The following is a 25,296-nucleotide window of genomic DNA, read 5'->3' as shown; positions in this document are numbered from 1 at the left end:
GAGCCCTTATGGCTCTGTGTTCACTTACACCTAACCCTACCTCCACCAAATAGCACTACTCCTAAACACCATTAACTTCCAAGACATAGAGTAGGCCTTTTTGGGGCTCCACCATAGAAATTGATTCTAAAAAGGCACTGTAAGTCAAAAAGGTTGGGAACCCCTGATTTAGACCTTCTTATTGAGGTATGTATTGCTCGGATCACCTGTAGCAATGTTATAATTACTTGGACTACACAGTCCTGCAACTACAAATGTATCTTGAACTCCCTTTTTCGTTTTCCTTTTATCTGGAGAATCTGAACTGTTATAACCATAATGCTAAAAACAGCTAAACCTTCAAAAGCATCACACCAGAGAAGATGTCACTGATTTTTTTTTTAATTTAATCAAATGGGGAAAAAATCAGAGGTTTCTGAAAAGGAAAAAGGAAACTTTGAAAAATCCAGCCCAAGCCAAAACATCCCAAAATTACACATGTTTAAAAACAAAAATAGAAAGAAGGAGTAAGAGCAAAGGAGAGAGAGAGAGAGAGAAAGAAGGGAAGGGATTAGCTAGAGAAACTAAGGGTGGGAAAGAATGGGGGGAGGAAAGAGAAAAAGGAAAAGGAGACAACTGGACAATCTTCCAAAACTTTAAAACAAAACTGAAAACAATGTGACGAAAGGAGGTGAAAATGGGGTGGTGCATTTTCTGAGTTTACCTGTATAGAACTGAGGACAGAGGGAGGAAAAAAATAAATAAATTTAACTTAGCATGACAACTCCAGAACACAATAGCAAAGGAGAAGGTTGCGAGGACCATCTTGTGTGCGGCTCTGATTCAACAGCTGTAGCTTATTGCCTTGATGTGCTTCTCTTCACTGCACGTTGCCACATCCACATGGGGTTGCATTGAAAAGTCTTTTACATTCTCTGCTGCATAGGAAAAAGTCTTTGAACTGGTAGGAAAGGCATGAAGGCAGATTTTGCTTTGCTCTTCCTCCTCAGGCTGGTTTTTTTTTGACTGGAGAGGTGGCATCTCTCTCATGGTTTTTCGGAACCAGGCCATAGCTCGGAAGAGGAAAAAACTGAGACAGTGTTAGTTTCTGAGAAGCACAATGGAGAACACAAAATGCGAACAAACACAACCTGGATTTTTCGTCTTCAGAGAAAACCATCTGTTAAACTCATCATTATAAAAGTAGAAAAGTTTTTTTTCCCTTTAGAAAACAAGTTTTTCTAGTATTATTTACAACTTGGTGCTTCTGTACAAAATCATATTCCACATATTTACACAAAGGAACCATTTGCTCTCAAGTACCGCTGCTTTCTGAGAGGTTTGCCAGGTGGAAGCTTGATGTAAATATGGCTCTGCAAGGATACTGATGTGGTTTTAGAGAGAAATTAGATGAAAGGATTCCCCTGTGTCTTACAGAGTAAACATTCTAGCTCCCTGAACACTCTCATGGGGATGGAAAGAATGGTAACACAAAGAGCTATTAAATCCGTACGTCTCAAGAATTTGTCGTACAGATCCCTTTTCCTTTGCCCAACCCTTCATCTCAGCAATTTCTGACCAACAGATGACGAGGGTATGCGTGTGTGTAGCTATGTTCTCTCATGCATCTTGACACGAGGAGAAGAAAAACGCCACCACAGATGATCTTAAACTTCAAGTGCAAAGAATTCCCCCACACCTCCCTACCCCACTGCTGGCAAAAAATAAAAAATAAAAAACACAACTGTAAAACCAAACTCTCTGCTCTTCTCCATCTCTCGCAGTCCTAGATGCCATCCGATGTCCATGGATCTTACCCTCTTCTATCCGTGTGCGGTGTGGACAGCGGGAGAGATGCTAGAGCTAGGCTCCAAAATGCCCATGGCATCTAACTGAATTTGGTTTTATATACATATATACACACAAAAAGACTCATATATATATATATATATGTACATGTTAAAACAGGGCAGGGCAGAGCAGGGGGAGATTTACACTTTCAGAAATTGGCGAGGACCGCCAAGCTCTGCTTGCAGTCAATCTTGGTGGCATCAGGGCTAGTATACACAAGGGACAGAGCTGCGAGGAAGGCCTGGCACTCCTCCTCGCTCTCGAAGGCCAGCTCTGACACAACGTAGGACACAGGAAGCACCGGGCGGAAACTGAGGGAGATAAAAAGAGACACTGGTGAATAGGAAAAAGCAGGCTAAAATGTCAAGCAGAATCCTGCTCACAGTATAACACTTAGTTACTCTTAGTGAACTTGACAAAATGATGAAAACCAAATGAATCATTAGGTATTACAACCCTAGTCCCATGGCTGTTAAGAAGAATTTTAAAAAGTAAGGTTATTATGGATTGCACTCTTGAGACTTATTTGCAGAAAGAGGCAAGAGTTCAGATAGCCTGTTAGTGCCCACCCACCTGTCATCCAAATGTAAGGCATAGGAAAGGCTGCAATCCTCCAACCACTGTTAATCCGAAGCACTTCAAGTAGCCAGCCAATTGTTCCTGGTTTGTACATTTAACCCTGTTGGATTTCTTTGCATGTTGACACTTGCCAAAAGAAAGGCAATGAATTTTGATCTCAGATGCTTTTTTGGGGCAGCTTCTAGTTGACAAATAATTGCCTCATAAAAGGCTTCTGAAAGATTAGATTCCTCAGCACTTGCCAACTGTGCTTGTAGTAGCAAAATAAAGTGGTTTTGCCAAGCTTACGCTTCATACCTGATTAAACAAGAGAAAGGAAGAACTGTCTAGACTGTGATTTTAAGACAGCATGTTATAGATGAGGAAGAAGCTCCCCAAAGTCTGTCAATGGTGGGAAAGGACTGGAGTTAGTAGGGGGAAGTATGTGTGCCCCTGATCCCACTGGAAAGGACAAGCTTAGAAAATGAAGCACAGAAGGCAGACATGCCTTTGGAGCAAATGGGAGAAATAACTCACCCTGAGATACCCTCTTTGATTGATACATAATCAACTTTTTAAGGTTCTAACTTTCAAGAGTGACCACATGAATGAAAAGGATTTAGAATAGGGGTCAGAGAAGACAATATTGTAAATATCTGACATGCTAAACCACTAAAGTTTACAATCCTCTTTTACAATAAAGCAACTTCTCTCAATGAAAGTCCCACTATCCTTGCAGCATCTTTCATCAAGCACAGTGTAACAATATGTTAGTGCCATCTTGCCAATTGCTTGTAATATTTTGCTTCTTACTTTTCAGCACCATACCCTTGCTACCACCCAGCCCCAGATACCAAAATGCTTTGTAAACATTCAGCTACACTACAGCATCTAGATTTGTTAAAAAGCACAGAACGTAATCATCATCACTTCCCCAACTTACTGAGTTCATGATTTGTATATGGATGGACTACATAACAAAATAGGGGACAAGACAGAAAATTCCTATAAATGGAAAACTCCCACACGTCTTTAACATAGGGGTAAACAACCTTTGGCTTTCCAGGTGTTTTGCATGATTATTTCAACAATCTCTTACCACTGACTACATTGGCAGGAACTCCTTAGAACTGAACACCAAAACAACTAGAAGGTCAAAGATTCCTATCCCTGACTTGAAAAAGTGAGGAAAATTGAATGAACATTCAAAGTAGATCTGAACATGGATGCAGACCTACCACACTGCCCTGCTTTCAGTGGAATATGCATGGAGAACACCATCTCCATCAGGATACACATTCAAAGCATGTAACCCACTAGAAAGGCAATGGACAGATGGCATCCAAGATCCATTATCTATCCAGATGAGGCCTGTGGTTTTCAATTCAACAAGTGAGAAGTATGGAGAAGGCTGATTTCATGTATTCTTCTCCTTAAATGAATCAGAGGGTAGAGGGAAAAATCTTCCTTTTAGAGGCATGGGATATGACAAAAAGGTAAGCACAAACTACAAATTGCCCAAAAGTCTACTCTGGTTATTATTATTTCTTCTGAAAGTACACCCTTTCCACAACATCATCTTTGTTTCTTTCTTCTTGTTTCTCCTTTTGCTAATGGCTTATATACCCAAATTAAAACTTCAACAGTGTATTTTTTTCAACTGAAGATCATTTTCTAGATTAATGCTTCTTAGTCAAAACCTTCTGCATGTGGATCCATTTGCCACTCTAAGTGAATCACAGCACCTGACAGCACCTCAACCAGCCCTGGTGTACAATTAAGTAGCTATTTTAAATCTACAGACGTAACGGCAGTCTGAGCAGAAGACTGTTACCCTACTTACCTGCAAAGGATATGGCACTCTGAACTGAGGCTGCATAAACATAAACCCATTTTACCCTCCTTTATCTGCATGTCACTAGTCTGCCCCTTTGCCACACAACAGTTGGGGCAGGGAGGAAAGCGGGCAGGTGTGAGGCATCTCCCCATCCCTCACCCCAGGGGTGCCTGGTTCAGGTTCACATACGTTTTGATCATGGCTTTAAGGGCTGTTTTCCTCTCCCTTTCAGCAAACTTGTCAATGAGGTAGCCGGACATGCAGGGTGCTTGGCGATACAGGCAGAAAAACCGGTGGTAATTGGACAGGGCCCAGGCAGCGCGCAAGGCAAGTGCATGTGCCACAGAGGGATCTGCTTTCAACTCTTTTGTCAAGTACGCTAACTCTGTTGTGATATCTGCAACGGAGAGAAAGAAGCATCACCAGAACCCATTTTCACACTGCAGCCCTGCTACTTGTTACTCTTGCTGCCTACTAAGTTTGGCTTAACTAATGAGGCCTACTGTCTAAATTCACAAACTTATCCTGCTTTATCCTGGCCCATCTAGCTTCAATCTCTACATAGAAAAGGAGTTTACACTCTTCTCTACTTCCCACAACCAGGAATGCTTCTACTGTTCATGGTATTTTGAGAGCAAGATTTCCAACATGATTAACATTTTCCTAGTAATTGGCATGGGTGGAGAGACATCTATCTTTTGCAAAAGCCAGCTCCGAGGAGCAGATACATGAGCTGGAAGTACCTGATAGGTCTCACTCTTGAGCTCAGCCTTTAGTAACTGCATTTTCCTTACATGGTTAAAGAAGCAAATACGTTAATGGCAAAAAAAACCCCAAACTCCAAATAATATAAACCAGCACTAAAGTAACTCTTGACAGCTTAGCCCAGATCTACAAAGACTCCATGTCCATCAAGCCCTGGCACTTACCCCCTGAGTTCTTGGTGAAAATATAATAGAGGATTCGGTAAGCTGTGAATTCTCCAACATTTCCAGGTAGGTTCTCTGCATAAAGAGACTTCAGCTGTGTCTGGCACTGGTTAAACTCCTCGTGGTCACCCTATAAAAGATAAATAGTTTGTTATGGAAATGATTCAACTAACCACTAGAACCAGGTAAAACTTGGTATTCCTTCATGCTCCCTGCAACTTGATAAGGCTTCCTTTTCTTATACAAAGCAAAAAATTCCCCCAGCACTCCACTGAAATCTCCTCCATTTAGCTTTAGTGGGTGTGTGAAGAAGCTCTTAACCTTCAGTCACAAACTTGTACCTCTAGGCCTCAAAGGGGCTCAAGTTCCTCAAGAATTTCTGTTCCAATAATTTTTTTACAGAAAATAAATTGTGCAAGAGTTAGTATTTGAAGAAGTGGGATGCAGAGGAAGTAACAAATACCCAGCAGAAGACAAATAAGGGATCAACAGGATGCACAAACACCTCCTGAAAGTACCCTCTAATTTTTGAAAGTGTGCAAAAACAAACAAACCCAACAACCCCTACTGGCTTATTTCATAGAAGGCTCTCCCTCAATATGTTATCTTCAAACCCCTGTGATAAAGTGATTGCTCAAGGTTATTGACTCAGGGGCTAAACAGCACCAGATTGGGGCCATGGCGACTACATGCTGCGACCACAATCTGGCGTTTTCGTGGCTCCTTTGTTGCCACAGTCACACCTTCTATGGCTCCTTTCGGAGCTGTGTCATCTGGATGCAGTGTCAAAGGAGTGCTGTGATGCTGCCCGCCATGCAATTGGGCGCATGGTGTGATGGCATCATTGGGGCGTTTGTCATTTGGACGCTACGCTCCCACTCTGTCCTGAGGCCGGCATATAACGCTGGTCTGTATAGCCTCTCAGTTCAAGGCTGATTGGAGACGGGAACTTGGAAGTTCATGGGACTATCTATTGCGCTGGGCCTTACCTTCTCCAGTGCTATCCTGGCGTGTGTTTCATAGACCTCCACAGTGAATTCCGTACGGATTCCCTGAACCTAAACAGAACAGGGAAGGATGTTATAAAGAACCAGAAGTAACTTCAATTTCCACATATTAGGTTTGTTTAACTGTGGGTGAATTCCCATTTGCACTTCCACAAAGAAGTGAGGCTTGAATATACAGTTAAACCAAGTGTGAAATGGATGGAGAATCATCATGGCTGTTCCTGGCCCAAAGACAGGGTCTGCCAAAATAAGAGCATAACTGTGTTCCAAATTACCAAATGACAGAAGTGAAGAAAGAGTTTTATGAGTCTTTCCCCTCTCCCATTAACCATCAATTCATTAAAACTACCAAGATTTTAGGCTCTCTTACTGGACTAACATTGCCACTTGGGGACAACATGGGCTTGCCATCCACAGATGCTCAAATCAGCAGATGACAAATCCGCAGATAAGGAGGGCCCCACTGTAACTAGCAATTTTAGGTTTCATTGGCAAGTAGCAATTCAATAGGCTAGGAGTAGCTGACAACCACGGACATCCTCACTGACTCTTGTCCTCCAATACCTGAACTTGCTTACCGTGAGATCTTGCCGGATAGATTTCATTTGTTCACAAGCATAGGCATAATCCTGCTTCTCTTTCCAGTGTGATTTCACCATAGCCAAGGATTTTTTAAGTACCTGGTAGGGGCAATATAGAGATACTTGATAAGGATCAAATCATGTCCAAAATGAAAGCTCACCAGCCATGGAACACTGCAAGCACTAACCTACTAAAAACATGTTCAGAACAAGGACAAGCAGAATGCCAACTGCAGTCAATTTATGCCTGGCCAGAGGTTACTGACTTTAAAAAGTCAACTTCCAATCTATTTCCTGGTTTGAAAATGGCCCAGGGGCCCAAATGTGGTGAATCCCCCCCCCCATGTTCCCAGACATTTTTAGCTAAGAGTCTGGTGGAGGTTGCAGAGCCTTAAAAATGGTGCTGAGAGCCCACATCAGGCCTGCAAGCCACACCATCCTCACCCATGGCCTAAGAATTACTCACTGAGAGAGGCCGGACAGTAGAGGGGTCTGGAGCACAAGTAAGACGCAGATAATGTTTTGTTATTTCCTGGCAGGTGCCCACTATCTTCAGCTCATTCCAGTCAAACCCATCAGAGCCAGTGGTATCAAGGCTGTTGATCTGAAGGATAAGGGGCTCCAGTCGCAGCTTTTTGGAATGGGCACCATGCTGAAAACGGGCTGCCCGTCGCTCTTTCTTGAACTCCTTTTCAGGATCTTCATAGTCCATTGTGCTACGCTTCCGGTTGCGTTTGGAAGGCCCCTGATCATGCCTGAGAAAGAGAGAAAACAAGAGGCTGAGAAGATCACTTATGGAAGGAAGTGCCACTCAAGTAAAAGACCCAGTTACGATTTACACCATGATCCTCTGAGAAGCAGACAGAACATGGTGCTTCCCCAGTAGTACTTTCTACTACTCTTCTAGTAGACTTTCAGTCATTAATCTGTGACTACACACCAGCAGTGGGAGATATTGGTAAGCTCGTTTTCTCACACAACTTGCCTCTTTCCTCGCTGGGCTCTCATCCGGCCTCTATCCAGGTGCCCCCCACGGCCCCGGTTCTTCTGTGTATTCCTGCGGTTACCCAAGCGACATTCATTGCCTGAATAGGAACTGTCTGTATCCGAATCGCTATTTGAGAGGAAAAAAGAAGGGAGAAAATCATTTTCATTAAACCTTGTACTCAAGAAAGTGCTGCGTACTGTAATTAATCCTGTTAGTGTTCAAACTTTAAAAGCTGTTATTATAAACAAAACAAAACAAACAAACAAACAAAAACCCACCCACTCCAGCTAGTCACATTGTTGTGCAAACGGGAAACACAAAATTTAGTTTTCTAAGAATCTCACTTTGTACTTTTTTTTGTTTCCAAATGAAACTTCTACACTGTCCTACCAACTTTCAGGAAGCTTTAATGCACAGCTCCTGCCTTTCTCTTCCCACATGCACACTTTTGAGGGGTCCCTTACTGACACAACATCTAACTGCAGAAAGCCTGAGACACCCGTTCCATACCTATTCTGCTGTTGTTGCATGAGACACTTACCTCCTTCGAAAGTGCCGGCTGGGAGACCGTGATGAGGACCGTGACCTGGAACGTGAATCAACACTTGAGGATGAGCTATTCTCCTTCATGAAGACATTGCGATTTCCAAACTTGGTGGGAAAGCCATTGCCACGAATCCGACCAGTCCCACCTCCACCACTACCTCCCCCACGTTGAAGCTGAGAGTTGCCACTAGTCCTCTGCTGCTGCTGTGAAAGTGTAGACTGCATAGAGGCACGTGGAGAGTGCAGAGAAGACACTTCCCAATGTTGCTGTTTCTTCTTGGGGCTTTCAACCATGTTGTCCCTGCCCAGGCTGCATAGAAAGAAACAAAAGTGCTCAGTCCATAGATATAAGCAAACTCATCATTATCAAAAAGTTTATTACAATAGACAAATTCTTTACTTATGTACAAACTTGTATTTGCCTCAAGACAAATCTGTCATAAAAAAATAATGTGGGGACTGAAACTGGGAACACTCAAGTTCATTTCCACTTAAGACACTGAGCTTATTGAGTAGCCTTCATCTGGTTACAATATCTCTGCCTAATCTTACCCTACAGGATCACTTGCAGATATAATGGAGTAGGGGTATGTGAGTGTACAGTGTCCTGAGTGCAAGTGAGAATACAAATATAATAAAACAAACAGAATAATAAATCTAATCCTTCCAAGTCTGACCCAAAAATCTCCATTCACCTTTCTGGTCCTGTAGCTACTCACCCTGGAAGTGGCTCTCTGCTCCAGTCAATTGTGTAGGCAGTGCCATCTTGCAACCTGGCCTGCAAAACTTCCTTCAGCAGCTTCTCAGTGCGGTCTTTGTCCTCTTCTGACTCACAGGCTGTGAAACAGCGCTGGACATACTCTTTCATATCTTGAGGCCAATCTTCTGGCTTGCCTGTTGAAGAACTGTAAAGAGAAATTGTTTAAAACTCCAAGTCCCAACTGATATATAATTTGTGTTAAGATCCTTCTCTTTTTTTAAACTTCAAGTGCACATTGGGAGGATTTTGCTGTGTTTGGGGAAGAGAGATTTTCAGAAGTCCCAGGGGGTTCAGATCCCCTATCAAAGCACTAAGATCCAAGGTTAAGCTTCAAAACAACATTAGCTGGAACATGTGAGTTTAGACCAGACTATGTTAACTTACTCAACATGGCATTCTAGTATTGAAAACCCCCCACTTCCCTCTGAATGCAAACAAGAATAACTAAATGCCATCTAAAGTTTTCTTGAAAACCTCCAAGGGAGACTGAACTATTTTGACAAGCAATTGTTCTATGTCAAAATGGTTACTTTGTAATTCAATATACCCAGTTCCGCTACCATCTGCTGATCTTCCCATTCAACCTGCCTGAGGGCTGAACCTTCCCATGACGTGTGATACACACCACCTTGGACTTCTTGTTAGGCTGCTTGGAAAGATTCAACCTGTAGCCTGAAAATGGTCCCAGCACTACACAAGACAGTCTAGTGTTCAGAGATAAACTCAAGAGCTTCCAAGCTGTCTTTTCATCGAGCACCAGGAGGTGTTGGCTAATTCCAAGTAAAACCTAGTTACCCTTCCTGGTACTGCTCTGACTTCACTCCATATGCCCTCCTGCCATCTTGTATTAATAATTCACCCACTACACAATGAGAAGATGTTTCACAGCCCTCTTGTATTTAAAACCTCTCAGCAGCCTGACAAGAAGTCCAAGGTGGTGTCATTCTACAAAACTGACTGTTTCAAACATGGCACAAATTCTGCATAAAGAATACATATTTTGTGCCTGTGATGTCTCCAGAGGTATCTGTGCCGACGTCTCATTCTACATCAATGTGTTGTTCTGAGCCCTCACATGCATGCTTAGAAGTCTGCCTCAAAGCTGTGCTGACTAAGCAAAAGGCAATACTAACCACAAATTAGCAATAGAAATTTTAACAGGTTTTACATCTTTGCTGTTTGACAGGTTTAGCATCTTTGCTGGGATGGGAAAAGTGCAATCTAAGGGCTACATGCTTTATGAGTTCCACCAGCTTATCTGCATCCCCCAAATTCTTAACTTTAAAAAGCAAAACAAAACAGATGATTTGATTTCTGGTTGACTTGCTGCTTTAAAAAGGTCTCTCCAGTACATAAAATAGGCAAAACATGGAGGGAACATAGTGAAATTCCTCCCATGCACCTAAGGGTCCATCTAGGGACTCTTTTTTAAAAAGCATTTTTGAAGAGTGTGGTTTTCCAAGGCACTATGGAGAGACAATGTGCACCCTCATCCCCTGGCCTAAAGACTCAAGTTAATAAACAGAGTTCAGAAGTAATACTATAGTGACAGCAAGCAGTGGAGTTCCTGCACTGGGTGTCACCCAGTGCGGAAGGGCAGGGCTTGAGGGGGCAGAGCCAAAAGGGTATGCTACTCACCTTGCTGCCGCACACCATTTTACTCCTGAGTAAATCGATGCGCAGCAGAGAGGGAACACCATCCCTCTCTGCTGCACGCCGGTTTACTCAGGAGTGAAATGGCGCATGGCAGGCAGGGAGGGGAGGCTCACTGGACTTCATACAGAGGAGGAGGGATATCATTTTTGGCATCATCAACAAAAAGGATTGCAGTTCACAGGCAGTTTCATTGCCTCTTTGCCTGCACTTCTTGTCTCACAAGATGCCTGGCAGCACTGGAGAGGAAGCTTCTTGCCGTCTCTTGTTGTTGTGCGTCTTCAAGTCATTCCTGACTTATGACAACCCTAAGGCGACCCGATCCTGAGGTTTTCTTAGTAAGATTTGTTTGCCAAGAGGTGGTTTGCCCTTACCATCCTGAAGCTGAGAGAGTGTGACCTGACCAAGGTCACCCAGTAAGTTTTTATGCTCAAGTGAGGATTCAAGCTTTGGTCTCCAGAGTTATAGTCCAACATTCAAAGCACACCACATTGGCTCTCTGCCTCTTTATTTCCTCCTCCTCCAAGCTCCTGCCACAAGTGATGGGGATCACAGAGAGGTGGCCACTGTTGCTGCTAGAACCTCTTCTTACTTCTCATCCTCCACCACTGATGCCTCAAGAGCAAGAGATAGGCCCCTTGGAAGGAAAGAGTCATAGGCAGGCGAGGAAAGGAGGAGGCCAACTAACTGGAAGGTGCAAGGGGGTACGGGGGTGCACAGGCAAGCATGCCAAGAGGCAAGGCAATCATAAGGGGAAAGGGAGAGGACCTGCCCTGGCAGGAGCACTAGCTTTCCCATCAGAGCTTGGTGAATGGACATGCCAGCTGCCTCCACTGCCCACCTTCTCCAGCAGTAAAAATTGGGTTGGTGGTCCTGGGTGCGATGGTGTGGCAGCAGCAGTGACCCTTTCCTGCTTTTCCTCCTCCAACATTTGCTATTTCTTGTGTTTTCACTGCATAGGCAAACACCCTGGCTGCCCTCTGAGCCTGGGCAACTTTTCTCTGCCCACTGAGCCTGCTCAAAGTTTGGGTGAGGTGCAGCTCAGAGGGAGAGAAAGAAGATGCTTGCTTGCTCAACATGAGCAAGTGAGTGCCTTTTTTCTCCCCTCAGTGAGCTGGACTTCACTTAACACTTTTTGAATGTATGGGATGCAGTGGTGTCACCTCCATTTAGGGTGCTGTCTGCATCCCCCCAGTGACACTATTGACAGCAAGAGTAGTTATGGAGAAAGGCAAGGTGGGTGCTCCCAGAAAATCCTATCTGAAACTTGTTCTACAAAAACAAGATGGATAGAAATTTAACAAAATAAAAGTTAGTATCTCTTGGAAATGTGGAAATCTCATTGACGTACACAAACAGGAAGTTGTTTGAAATACAGGCACAAGGGATTTTTACAACCTAGAGAACCAACTGCTATCCAACTTAAGTGCTGTCACCTACCATTCTAAAGAGGAATGAAACTGAAGAAATTAGGCATACCTGTGATTGTGGCGTTTTTCAGGATTCTGCTGGGAACCAAAGTTGCCATGCTGCTGTTGTTGCTGCTGCTGCTCTGAACTGCTGAAGTTCTGATTTGTTACTACAAAAGGGCGTTTGGGCAGATTGAATTTCAGCCCACCAGACCCAGGGGCTTCTGTAGAGAACAAGAGGTGAGCAGTAGTGACTTTAAAAAAAGCCTTTGGTCTCCTAATAAGAACAGACCAACCCAAAAAGAGTTTCCTATTGATTATTATTACGGTCACAGATACTATCAAAAACTCGGCCCAATTTCAGCTACCTAGTTAATCAACTGAGATCTAAGGTTCCCCGTTGTAAATGAGGCCCTGTAATCTATTATTGAATAGTGGCATCACTAAACTATAGAAATACACTTTCTTTCACTCTGAAAATTTAAAGGTCAACTCGAGGTCAACATGAAGGCAGTTAACAACAACATACAGGTTAACTATTTCATATACTCATGTATAAATCTAGAAATTTTAGTCAAAAAGTTGATCCAAAAAAGCTGAGTTGACTTATTCATGGGTCAATGTAAGTACTGTACTTTAACTCTTATTAAAAAAAAGAAACATTCTCTGGTGAAAAGCAAGAGTGTCATTTGTGTCATTTGTCCTGGAAGCACACATATCCCCGACTCACTCATCCATCCAGCCCTAAGTACTGAGCATAAGTAGTTATGGCTGCTGGAATTTAAAAAGTTCTTTGGCATTGTTTTTATTTGCTTCATCCTTCATATCCTTTGTTATATGCACCTAAATTTTACCTTCAACTTATCTATGGGTCATATCAAAATCTATGGCTTTGCCCCAAAACCTGCCCTCCACTTATATATGAGGTCGACATATAATCAAATATTCACAATAGTTATAGGGATGCAGTAGCTTAGTGGTTAAGATGCCAATTCTGACTACTGTAAGATAGGAAGGTTGGCAGTTTGAGGCTCAAGTGCTGCATGATGGAGTGAGCTCCTGTCACTACTCCTAGCTTCTGCCAGCCTTGCAGTTCAAAAGCATGCAAATGCAAGTAGATAAATAGGTAACACTTTGGTGGGAAGGTAACAGCGTTCCATACAGTCATGCTGGCCACTTGACCACCAGAGCAGTTCTTGGACAACACTGGCCCTTCAGTTTAGTAACGGAGATTAGCACTGCCCCCTACAGTTGGTTACAGCTAGACATTCATGTCAAGGGACTACCTTTACCTTTACAATAATTACATACTACTTTAAACTTCTGCCAGAAAGGAGATTGTTACAAGTAGTTTTTGCACAATTTTTTCCACTACAACTAACATAAAAGGCTAGTGAAACATTCCTAGTTCTACACCAACTTTCCTCCTCAATAACCCATTTCAAGCCCTTTTCTGTACCAACCTATTTCAACTCCTTTTCTGTAAGAACTGAAGTCCCTCCCCTGTTCCACTTCCTCTAAACTCCAGAAACTCACGTTTCATGCGGTTCCAAAGCTGCTGTCCCTTCTTGGGCTTTGGTGCCTCCTGGTAGGAATGCTGCTGCTGGTTATAGGAGGCATTTGACTGGTTTTGTTGGGAATGCAGCCCTCCAGGAGGCCCACCTTGCTGTTGCTGCTGACCTGAAGAACCCATGGGATGGCTGTTATGCTGTGAGGGATGGCCAGGGTGTTGCATAGGGGATTGTGGAGGGTTTGGAACTTGCATTTGTTGTTGCTGGCTTGGATATGGCATCCCTCCATCTTCCATACCTGGAACAGGAGGCTGACAGGAAAAAAAAATTCTGTCACTGCTACCTCTCCAAGCACACACTTGGACAGAAAATATGGAGGTAAGCCTTAAATCACTTAAGGAGTAAGCAACCTGGGTCTCTCCAGATAGTACTGGACTGCAGTTCCCCATAGCTCTTGACAAATGCCCATGCTGACTGGATTGGAGTACAACTGCAGGGGATGGAACAACAGACCACTCCTCTGAACCCATAAAGCCCCCTTCCTCTCTCTGAAAATCTAGAACCACAGCTGCTGGCTTCTGTTCTTTGTCTCTCAGAGGAAATGTCAGAATCCAGCATCCCTTCCATTTAGCCCCTGAGGCTTATTTCTAGTTCTGCATCTCTCCCTTATCAGGCTACCATCATTAACTACTGCATCATCACTACAAATTGTTGAAGCAATCATCACTGCAAATTGCTGAAGCAAGGAATGAACTGGGAAGACAATAAATAAATCACATAAGTAAACTACACAGTGTGGTCCACAACAGACTTCACTCTTCACCTTTATTATGGTCGTAGCATACCCAGGACCCATAAGAATCAGCAACAGTGGAATTAAAGATGGATGAGTTTAGTTAGGGGTACAAAGGTAGGGAAACAAAGGGCCGAAACAGATGGCCCTAAAGGAGCAGCATAATGCCACCCCTTTGAACACCAGATCGGGACCATGGTAACTGCATGCTGTGGCCCCAATTCGGCTATTTGCCAGCTCGAAAAGGGGAGGCAAAATGCTGTTCCTTTTTGAGCCAGCAAAAGGGCGTCCTTTCTGACACTGCTTTGTGGTGCTCCTGCAGCGTATCAACACCGTGCTGCCACACCATCTGATCTGTTTCCTGTTTAGTTAATAAACAGAAGGAAAAATCAGCATTAGGGTGGATGAATACAAGTTAGGCATCATTACCTGGTTCATGTTCCCTTGGTGTTGTCCAGGAGGTTGCGGCTGCTGCGGTGTTCCCGATGAATAAGAACCAGGGACACCATACTGTCCAGGGGAACCATACCCAGGGTAGACATTCTGCAGTGAGGGCAAACCACAGAACCAGATTAGTACAGGTATGTAACAGAATAGAAACTGTGCAGATGGTTATCTTCTTAATGGTTAATGGTGGCTACAAATTAAATTCCCTGCACATCTCATACACATGTCTGGATTTTGTTTAACAAGCCAACTTGTCAACACCCCTCTTCTCCAATATTATACTCCGGTCCTGCTTAATTCATATACAGCAGGCATAAACTGTAGTCATGTGCTTGTATCTTATTTTCAGCTGAAATTATTGTTAACATCTAGGGATTGTGGAGGCATCAGTGAAGCCCAACATGTTGAGGATCCCACCTTGAACTATGAGTCCCTCCACAGCATGTAACTCAGATCCTTGCTGCAAACATCTCCACATTTCCAGCAGAGACATATCAGCATGCATTCTAGGAGACTTTAGGAGCTCAGCTAGTTGTTGTTACTTACCATAGGATAATAGTAATTATATGGGTAGAGGTAGCTGTACTGTTGATACCACTGGTAGTACTGTTGCTGCTGCTGTAGAGATTCCCCTTGCTGGGCTGAGTACTAGGAAAAAAGCAGCATAAATGTTTATGACAAAAGGAGGCTCAAAAAGCTATTTGAGTTTGCTAACAAGGAAGGAGCTTCCTTGGCTCCCCGTGTCAGTAGAAAAGTGGGATGATAAGGAGCCTGATTCTCTGTCAAACAAATCCAGGTTGATTCATCTCGATTTTCAGAGTGCCAGGGTGACTGTGTTCTCCAGATGCCACATAACCCAATAATGTCAATCCCAGAACTCCTAGCCCTCTGGACCAGTGGCCACAAAACTTGGATCTTCAGAAATTCTTAAGACTCCTAGAACCCCACCGCTGTACTCCAAAGTCTGGGATCCCACGATAGCGAAACAATGTTCTAGATCTCAAGTACACAGCTACCCCAAGTAAAAAACAGTCTGTTTCAGCTTCCCCAAGAGATTCAACACATATCAACTGAATGCTGGTACCAAATATATTTGTTCCCACCCAAATGATAAAATGTTTTAGAAATAAAGAGAGAGTTCGTCCACGTTATTTGTTGCCCTCCCAGAGCAAAGTTTTTGAAAGGACTTTGGACTTTTACTATTTAGAGAGAATTCTCAAAAAGTAGACTTGTACAATCTTAGATTACTTTGATCTTTGATATATGTATTTGCTTGCAGAAACACTGAACCCTCTTACCTGTGCATTAGCCTGCCCATTGGTGGCAGGTTTACTGTTGCCAGAGGCAGCAGCAGTACTATTTTTGCTAATGCTAGCCAGTGCTTGACGGGCCTTCTCCCACTCAGGGTTTTCATGCATTGGGCCTTCCATTCCGTTCTCTCTACTGTTTCCGTTGCCCAGGTTATACTGGTTTCCCCTGCAATGTGATGGATTGAGAAACAGGATTAATTATTTCCAGGTTCAGGTCTTTTATTTCCATTTATTATTAATATAGCATTTAATTCTCCTAGTGTTTCTAATCTTTATATTTCTCTTTCCTTAATATTTCTCTTTCCTTTCTTCCCAATTTACAAGACTGTTTGTTCAAGGCCATCTAATGAGTACATCTTTCCTAGCATCATGCTCATATGAGAAAAAGAGAAATCAGGAAAAGAGTTTCTCCACATTTGCGAGATGTATGTCACTCTCAAGAGCTTTCACATTTGCAAAAATTATCTTTGCAGAAATTGTGGAAATTATGTAGCTAAACTACAATAGCTCTTACCTCACTGAAAGGGCTTTTAAAAATAAGAACAACAAATGGGTCGTTTCTGTATTTTTGATCAATGTGCCAAACTTTCTGTATTTGCTACATGTGCATACATTGTTTTACAAAGCAAAAAGCCAGTAGTTTCATGCAGACCCATTTCTGATAGAATTATGGAAATGTTAATGAAAAGCAAAGCTGAAGGCAAGAACTTGCAGAGGTTGACAATTTCTCAGCAGACTGTCTTGATGTGTCAAGTCAGCTTCTCTGATCAAGAATGAGAATTTTTGTCAGTTTGTTCTATTATTCTACTATTAATTTATTATTCTGAATAGTAGAAACAATGCAAACTACACCATCCTTTTGCCATTCAGCAGCCAATGAACAATCCCAGTAATTTTATCTCTCTACATATCAGACCCTTGCAAGATATGTACCTTATGAAAACTCATGGCATGCCAACATACAAGAGCCTAGGAAATCAAATTTAAAGGCTTTCTTCGTCCTTCTAAACCAAAAGTACTTAGGGAAGCTGAGCTTGACCCTCTGGAACATCAGAAATGTTTCATCAATGGCATTTTAAATGTCCCTGAGAACAGAGGATATAAAACAGGGCCAGGGAGCTGACTCACTCACATAAGGCTAACAACAGCTCCATTGTGACATTAGAGCTAATGAAGGAATAGCATTAGGCTGCAAAGGCAGACAGACTAGAAGTGCAGGAAGAAAATCACCATCATTTGTTTCATGTAACTGTAATTAGGAGTTGGTCCTTAAGTGGATAAAATCCAGGAAGAGAGGCTTCAAACCTCTTTCCTCAAGTTCCATGCTCTTCTCATTTATCTTGAGATTTACAGCCTAAATTCAAGAATGACTACTCAGAAGTAAACACATCCATGACAAGTCACAGCCTTTGTTTTATTCCATTTTTACAGCCCTGAAAAGAAGTTCATAACAGCTCTCCTTCTCATGTATGCATGGGTCTTCAAGTCACATGTCAACCTGAATTTCATAGGGTTTTCTAGGCAAGGAATACTCAAGAGGTAGTTTTGCCAGTTCCTTCCTATAGCCCATAGTACCTAATATTAATTGGTCGTCTGCCATTCAAGTACCATACTAACCAGGACTGATCCTGCTTAGCTTCCAAGATCTGACACGATCAAATCTTTTGAGTACTTAAGACCCCTTCCCCATAAAACTACAAGCCATAAAAATTTAACTAGGTTTCAGCTCATACATCTATTCTGGCCATTTGCAGCTCTTCTTTCTATCTGATTGACACAATTCTTACTCACCAAAAGCAACCATTAAGGGTGGCATCTGATCACTCAAAAGAGATCTAGTTAACTGTTTGTAAATACTTAGATGGGGAACTTCCAACAAATATCAGATGCTGTAGGCTATATTTCAGAGGTGCCTCCTGGTAGGAATGCTGACAGGCAACTTAAAGGCACACACAAAACGTCTTATAAAACAATTTAAAGCATTAATTTTATTACATTTTTTTAAAAAAAATTCACCAAGATACAAACATGTTTTAACTGGATTTAATTCTATAGATACCTAATGATTATTTTTTAACGTCTGTATTTGGTATATTTTATGGCTATGCTTCTTTTACCTACTTCTTGTAAGCTGCACTGAGACTCAGGCAGGGGGAAAGGTAGGATGTAACTATAACAATAACTATAACTATAACAATTGCTGTGAAACAAGTTCTGAACAAGTATTTCAATTCAAGACCAATATTTCACAAGATTTTCCCAGTCCTTGCTACTGACAAGCTGACCCTAGACTAGGCAGTGTCTTTTGCCTACGGATGGTAGGATTCCTGTTTAAAGATTAATTACAGCCAGATAGCTACTCTGCTGCTCGGTTTTCCCTGACTCCTGCAGGGCTTTGAGATAAACCACCCTCACTCTGGTCAAAAAATGATACAAGGTGCCATTTAAAAACACCTGACCTCTTAAACTATTTATGGTCAAATTATTAGTGTTCAGATGATACTCAACTGTCAGTTGCCAGCCCCTAGCAACCAAGAAAATGGCTGTGTACATAATGCTTGCCCTGATTCTGAACATTTTTGTACAAAATAGATCTGTTTCAAATAAAAATGCTTTACTCTTAAGAAAAATAAGCTCACTTTTGTCTTACTGTGTTCTCAGACATTTCAAGGCCATGTCTAGCCAAAGCCTCTGACTTTCAAGAGGGGGAGCACTTTTAATCTATTTCAATACAGTGTATTTCGGCACTTTGAAGATGAATGTACAGTGGCTCTTCTTATCCGCAATCCATGCATTTGAGCTTCTGTGGACAGCAAGCTCCATTTTTAATGGAGACATATGCATGCAGCCACACTAGTGGCCACCTACATCTCATGCTGCCAAAGGAAACAACAGGACTTGATTTCCTACATTTTTTGTTATTGGTGTGTGTGTGTGAGGGGAAGTCCATGATGGATCCCCTGAAGAAACAAAAGGATGGTTGTCTTTGTTACTGCAAAAGCTTCAGTTGACTATAGTTCTCTGAATAAATCTGTGGTGCTATCAGGTGCTACTGACATGTAGCATGTTAAGTTTATTCACTAAATATGTTGATCATCCTGTATGTAGATTCTTTGCCTGGTGGCCTCTCTCTTGCTTTAGTCCCACAACATGCAGACAGTTGGCATGGCTGTGTCATGTTATTTGGTTCTTGAGATCAACAGCGTCAAGACAAACATTTTTGTACTTGAGAAAGGAGAGAACAGAGAACCTTTTCTTTCTCCTCCTTCCTGTCTATCCAGCAAATCTTAAGGTTTCAAAGCAAAGGCCGAATGATGATATTTTTAATGTTTTTATTTACTGAAGAAATAGATCTATTCCACGATTCATTTCATATTGTTTTATCCTGTGGATTAATCATGTAGCTTCCCCCCCACCTACCCCAAAGATGTTGTTTTTATAGTATAATAAGTGAATGTGAAAGAACTGGACTGACAACTATATATCTCTGCTCAGAATGTGTCAGATTTGGCACCAAAAAATTCAGCTCCTTTGAAGGAAAGGGAGGATATCAATGTAACAACCAAGACACTAGCTGGGTTTGTATGTGAACAGCAGATAAAAAGAGTTTGCATGTGTATGGAACTAGTATTTTTATTACTATTGTATATTTGTATTCAATTTTCAATTGCTTTTAGATTTGTTAACCATTTTAAAAAATCCATATACAGAAAGGCACCCTAAATCTAACTACAAATAACATTTTAGGTAATTATATGCCACCATAGAACTGAGTTTTCAAAATGCCTTCCATTTAAAAAAGTTAACTTTATAAACAATTAAATAAAACAGTTCAACCGTAGAATTTTCATTCCCAAGATTCAGGCAAGTCGCCTTTCTTGAACAAATTCAATCTCACTTGCCCAGGGGCAAGCGTAAATACTCACAGAGAGTGCCTGCAGGAGTCGGGGACTCAAACCAGCAAGTCCTGCACATTTATCTCACCTTCATGGTCAAATGCCAAAGACCAGTAGGCTTGTGACATCATCGCCCATTATGGCATCACAAGCTGAAATACTGACCTCACCTTGAGCAAAGGTTCAAAAAGATCCCTATGTTTTAGACGCTTCCTCACTATAGCATTAGTCTTTAAACTGAAAAACTGGCCACCATTTCCTTTTCTGTTAACATTCTCCATTTCCTCTATGGTACAACTGACAGCAAATTAAAGTGATCTTAAAAACACTGCAACACACAGAGAACTTCTATACAAAACACTCATCTGATTAACCAACTAACCAACAGAATAATATGGACCGGATTTCATTCTAACTGTTTGGCAAGAGAAAAAAAAACTTTGCAGGATCAATATGGTACTTTTTGTTCCTTACGAAGACCTCTGTCATATATCATTAAAACAAAAATTTCATCTCTTGCCAGTACCTCTCTCCAAGATTATCGTCCACTGTAAAACTAACTTCACTCTGTTCTTCTATTAATGCCAGATGCCCCAATCTAGCCAAGAATTCAGAGTAGATAAATTTTCATGTTAGAGACAAACACATTTACGTAGCTGAACCCATCTGGCTGGTCTATGTTAATCAGAGACTTCTAGTTATTTCAGACAGGACAGCGTGAATTCCAGCAGAGAACATCTTGTGCAAGGTCCTAGATGAGCCGAGTTCAAAACAGGTCAGACACACTCCCAGCAGTAACAAAAACAGCAGATATGATTAAACAAACATATGAGCAGGAAAGCAAATCTGAAAGTGGTCACTAAAACTGTAACTACATAGAAAAAAGAGCCAGCCTATTTCAAAATACAGAATAATCAGTTTTAAATCTATATTCGGTTTTTTGACAATGATTCTAAAAAATCTTCAGGGGGATAAAAACTACACCTGATTAACCCAGTCAAACATGCGGCTTGTGTTAAGCTAACCTGAAAGAACAAGTACATCTGTCACGTTCTGAAAATAATTCTGAATGTAAAATTGAGTTGAAGATTGAGCAGCTCAACTCCACCTTTCATTTGGTATAAAGATTATCAAAAAAAGAGGATGGTCACAACTGAGGGCAGCTTCTCTGTTGGGAAGAACGAAGTGAACGCTCTCTTGGAGGCTTGAACATTACCAGCTGCAGCTGGTAAAAAACAGGAACGGTGAGGCTGGTTCAACAAGTTTCGTTTCAGAAGTGGCTGAGGCCACGTTGCTTTACTGTGCACAAACACAAAACAGGAGATGCCTGCTGGGAGATGTCTCCAAACCAAAAACCATATGTCTTTCAAGTCCTGCTTTAATCCACCCCACTGTGCCTTTCAAACTAAAGTAAGTGATTGCAATCAAAATCATTTGAGATATGGTGCTAGAGAAGAGTGCTGAGGACAATATGGACAGTCAAAAAGACTAACAACAGATCAAGCCTGAAACTGCCTTGGAAGCCAAGATTACCAAATTGAGTCTGTCATACTTTGGCCACATCATGAGAAGGCATGAATCGTAGGAAAACACAATGATGTTACGAAGGGCAGAAGGCAGTGGAAGAGAGAGGAAGACCACACGCCTCAATCAGGGAGGTCACAGACCTGAATCTGCAGGATCTAGCCAGAGTTTAGGGGGACTTGGAGATGTCTCATCTACAGGGATTATGGCCTGAAGAGACAGGCCAAAATAAAGCTGCTTCAGGTCACTTTAGAGGTATGCTGTGTAAATGAAGCTGCACCAAAGCTGTGCTCCAGTCTTTAGGATTGGAGCATGGCTTTGGCATGACTTCTGGCCTCTTAGGATGCATGCAGCATTTAAACAGTATACCTCCAAAGTGACCCGAAGCACCTTTATTTTGGCCCGTCTGTTTGGGCCCACAGTCCTCACTGTAGGAATAATCCAGATTGACACCACTTTAACTGCCGTGGCACTATGCTCTGGAATCCTGGGACAAGAACTAAACAATTCCCATGATCTGCTTCAGAACTGAGGTGGTCCAGAAAAAACCATCTACATGGGCCTCTCCTATATCCATGCCTCTTCCCCCCACCCCCAGCCCATATATATATTGAATAGACAAAAGCAGCAGTGCTTTGAATAACAAAATGGGGAACCGACATTTCAACTTCGGCTGCTGCCATTTACGATTCCCACAGTACTCTGGAGCAAGTATTGGATACAATCTGAGGCATTATGGGAAATATCAACTGTGCCTCTAAGGCAATGGTTCTCAACCTGTGGTGTCACTTAACCTTTGCACAGGAGTTGCCTAAGACCATTGGAAAACACATATTTCCGATGGCCTTAGGAATAATTTTACAGTGGGGGGGCCACATGAGGAACCGTATTAAAAAGTCGTGGCATTAGGAAGGTTGAGAACCGCTGCTCTAAGGTCTGATCTGCACTGCAGAAATAATGCAGTTTGACACTGCATTAACCGCCATGGCTCTATGCTATGGAGTTCTGGGTTTGGTGTTCCTTGTGACACAAGACTCACAATCCCCAGAGTGCCACAGCACTGGATCATGGCAGTTAATAAGTGGCATCACACTGGATTACTTCTGCAGATAGGCAGCATCCACACTGGAGAAATAACCCGGTTTGGCATGGCTTTAACTGCCCTGGCTGAAGGCTATGGAATTCTGGGAGTTGGAGTATGTTGTGGGGTCCAGAGCTCCGCTCCGCTCCGGGCCCACAACAAACTCCAACTCCCAGAATTCCATAGCCTTCAGCCAGAAGAGAGTTGAAGCAGTGCCAAACTGAGCTATTTCTCCAGCAGCTCTAGAGTCGAAACGGCCTCGAAGGCAGTCGAACAAACCAACGAAGCGGCAATCACCATTCCTGGGGCGCTCGCTGGTCGCCAATATTGGCCGCCATCCTCTGTGTTGGCGGAAGGGGACCAAATCCCAGGCGGCGAAGGGGCTTCCAAGTCGGTCTTTCTTCTTCTTCTTCTTCTTCTTCTTCCGCGAGTGGAAAGGCCAAACAAAGGAGGTTAGCCAGGCTAGAGGCACATCTCACTCCGAAGTGGCAGCGCAGTCACCCCCTTAAAATGACGTCTCAGGCCTGAACCAATGTGTGGCCTTCCTTCCTTCCTTCCCTTAGACTCCCTTCCAAAACTTGAGTGGCTTCTAGGCTTGAAGGTGGTTTTCAACAGCCAGCCACTATTTTAAATGCTGCTCTCCCTGGTTCGGCCCTTCTTGCTCCTTCCCTCCAGGGCCAGCTTTAAGGACCGCCCCCCTCCCAAAACCCTATGCTTCCCTGATTTCCTGGCCTCCTGCTTCTGGGTCTCCCTGCGGCCTACTTACATCCGGGTCCTCAGGCCCCCCTCTCGCCCACTCCCCTCGCTTCCCTTCCTCCCTCAGGTAAAGCCCAACACGCCCTTGGCTTCGGCCTCTGCTGCTATGTCAGGAGGGCGCCCACGAGGCGCTCCGGGGAAAGGCAAACCAGGCGCCTCTAGAGCCACAAAATGGCCGCCGACGCTGCCTCGATCTCTCTCTCCGGCCGACCTACTTCGACTGACTGATTTACCTACTTCCGGTGGCGTCAGGAGTGGCGCAGGCGCACAAGCGAAGGGCGCCTCACGTCACTGAGCCTGACGTCACCGCGACGGGATAGGAGAAGGCGTCCTGTCAATCACAATCTGGGTGGGAGTAAAGAGTTAATAGGCTGCCTGGCTACACGGTTAAAAAAAAAGGCTCAGTGCGGTGGGATTCTGGGAGTTGTAGTTCTGTGAGGTGGCTAGCTTTTTCCTCTCTCTCAGAGAGAGAGAGTGCTGTGGTTCCACAACAAATTAAAAATATTAATTTTTAAAAGAAATAATATTTATAATATTAATTATTAATTTATTATATTAATTATTAAAATAAATAATATTATTTATAAAGAATTAATTAATATTTGTAATGTTAATTATTAATTTATTATATTAATCATTAAAATAAATAATATTATTTGTAAATAAAGATATGATATTTATAATATTGATTATTAATTTATAATATTAATTATTAAAATAAATACTATTATTTATAAATAAAATAATATTAATAAATAATATTAATTATTTTATTTCATATTATATTATTAATAATCATATTAATAATATAACATTATTAATAATACTATTAATTATTAAAATATTATTATTAATTAAAATAGTAATTATTATTATTATTATTATTATTAAGCCGCTCTGAGAGCCTTCAGGGCTGAAGGTATAAATATAAATATAAATACCGTAAATAAATAAATAAATAAATAAATAAATCACAAATCCCAGGATTCCATAGCATGGAGCCAAGGCAGTTTAAAGCAGTGTCAAGCTGTGTATTAGTTTCTGCACTGTGTGTGAAGCCATGCTATGGTTCCACGCTTCTTCTGCTTTCTGTGAAATCTTGGGAGCTCTAGTTTAGGGAGGGTTTTTTAAAGAATTCTAAGATAGAGAGTTCTAGTGTCTCACCAAACTACAAATCCCAGGATTCCATTAGATGGAACCATGACAGTTAAAGAAATGTCAAACATCATCATCATCATTATTATTATTATTATTTGCAGTGTGCGAGGGCCCTTTCAGGCCCTACTATGTTTCCATTTCATCTGCCCTGGTTCCTATGGAATCCTGGGAGCTCTAGTTTGGGGAGGGGGTATTTAGAATTCTAAACCCCAAAACGCTAGTACCTAACCAAACTACAAATCCCAGGATTCCATAAGATGGACCCATGACAGTTAAAGATTGTATTAATTCTGCAGCATGTGAGGGGATCAGCATCTTTACAGGCCGTACTATGGTTCCACACTTCATCTGCCCTGGTTGCTTTCTATGAAACCCTGGGAGCTCTAGTTTAAGAAGGGGTATTTAGAATTCTCGGCCAGAAAGCACTACTGCCTCACCAAACTACAAATCCCAGGATTCCACAGGATGGAGCCATGACAAGTAAAAGTGGCGTCAAACTGGATTATTTCTGCAGTGTGTGAGGGGCTGAGGGCCTTTACAGGCTGTACTATGGTCCCACACTTCATCTGCCCTGGATGCTTTCTATGAAATCTTGGGCGCTCTAGCTTAGGGAGGGGATACAGTATTTAAAATCCTGAGTCAGAAAGCTCTAGTGTCTCACCAAACTTCAAACCCCAGGATTTCATAGGATGGAGACGGATAAAAGTGGTGTGAAACTGCAT

The 25,296-nt window shown here is 42.3% G+C and overlaps 1 protein-coding gene across 2 annotated transcripts; it reads right to left on the bottom strand.

The window, feature by feature from the left end:
* Positions 1–360: 360 nt before the first annotated feature.
* LENG8 (leukocyte receptor cluster member 8) lies at positions 361–23,625 on the bottom strand. Of its 2 annotated transcripts, none has more exons than XM_089481306.1 (15): positions 22,958–23,625; positions 16,148–16,325; positions 15,396–15,497; positions 14,832–14,945; positions 13,635–13,920; positions 12,169–12,322; positions 8,996–9,181; positions 8,272–8,586; positions 7,728–7,856; positions 7,209–7,497; positions 6,740–6,841; positions 6,144–6,212; positions 5,155–5,284; positions 4,415–4,622; positions 361–2,141 (listed from the first exon to the last, which is right to left on the bottom strand). In XM_089481306.1, the coding sequence occupies exons 1-15, from the start codon at positions 22,996–22,998 to the stop codon at positions 1,979–1,981; spliced, it is 2,466 nt and encodes an 821-aa protein (XP_089337432.1). In that variant the 5' UTR covers positions 22,999–23,625; the 3' UTR covers positions 361–1,978. The 2 variants fall into 2 exon arrangements, with proteins under 2 accessions (XP_089337432.1, XP_089337433.1); XM_089481307.1 differs by having other exon boundaries at positions 2,050–3,820.
* Between the last annotated feature and the right edge of the window lie 1,671 nt (positions 23,626–25,296).

The sequence above is a fragment of the Sceloporus occidentalis genome, unplaced genomic scaffold (genome assembly GCF_023333645.1).
Source record: "Sceloporus occidentalis isolate IW3139 unplaced genomic scaffold, rSceOcc1.0.p SCAF_14, whole genome shotgun sequence".
Taxonomy (NCBI): domain Eukaryota; kingdom Metazoa; phylum Chordata; class Lepidosauria; order Squamata; family Phrynosomatidae; genus Sceloporus; species Sceloporus occidentalis.
Note: the sequence above shows the minus strand (reverse complement) of the source record. Positions and strands in the feature narration are given on the sequence as shown.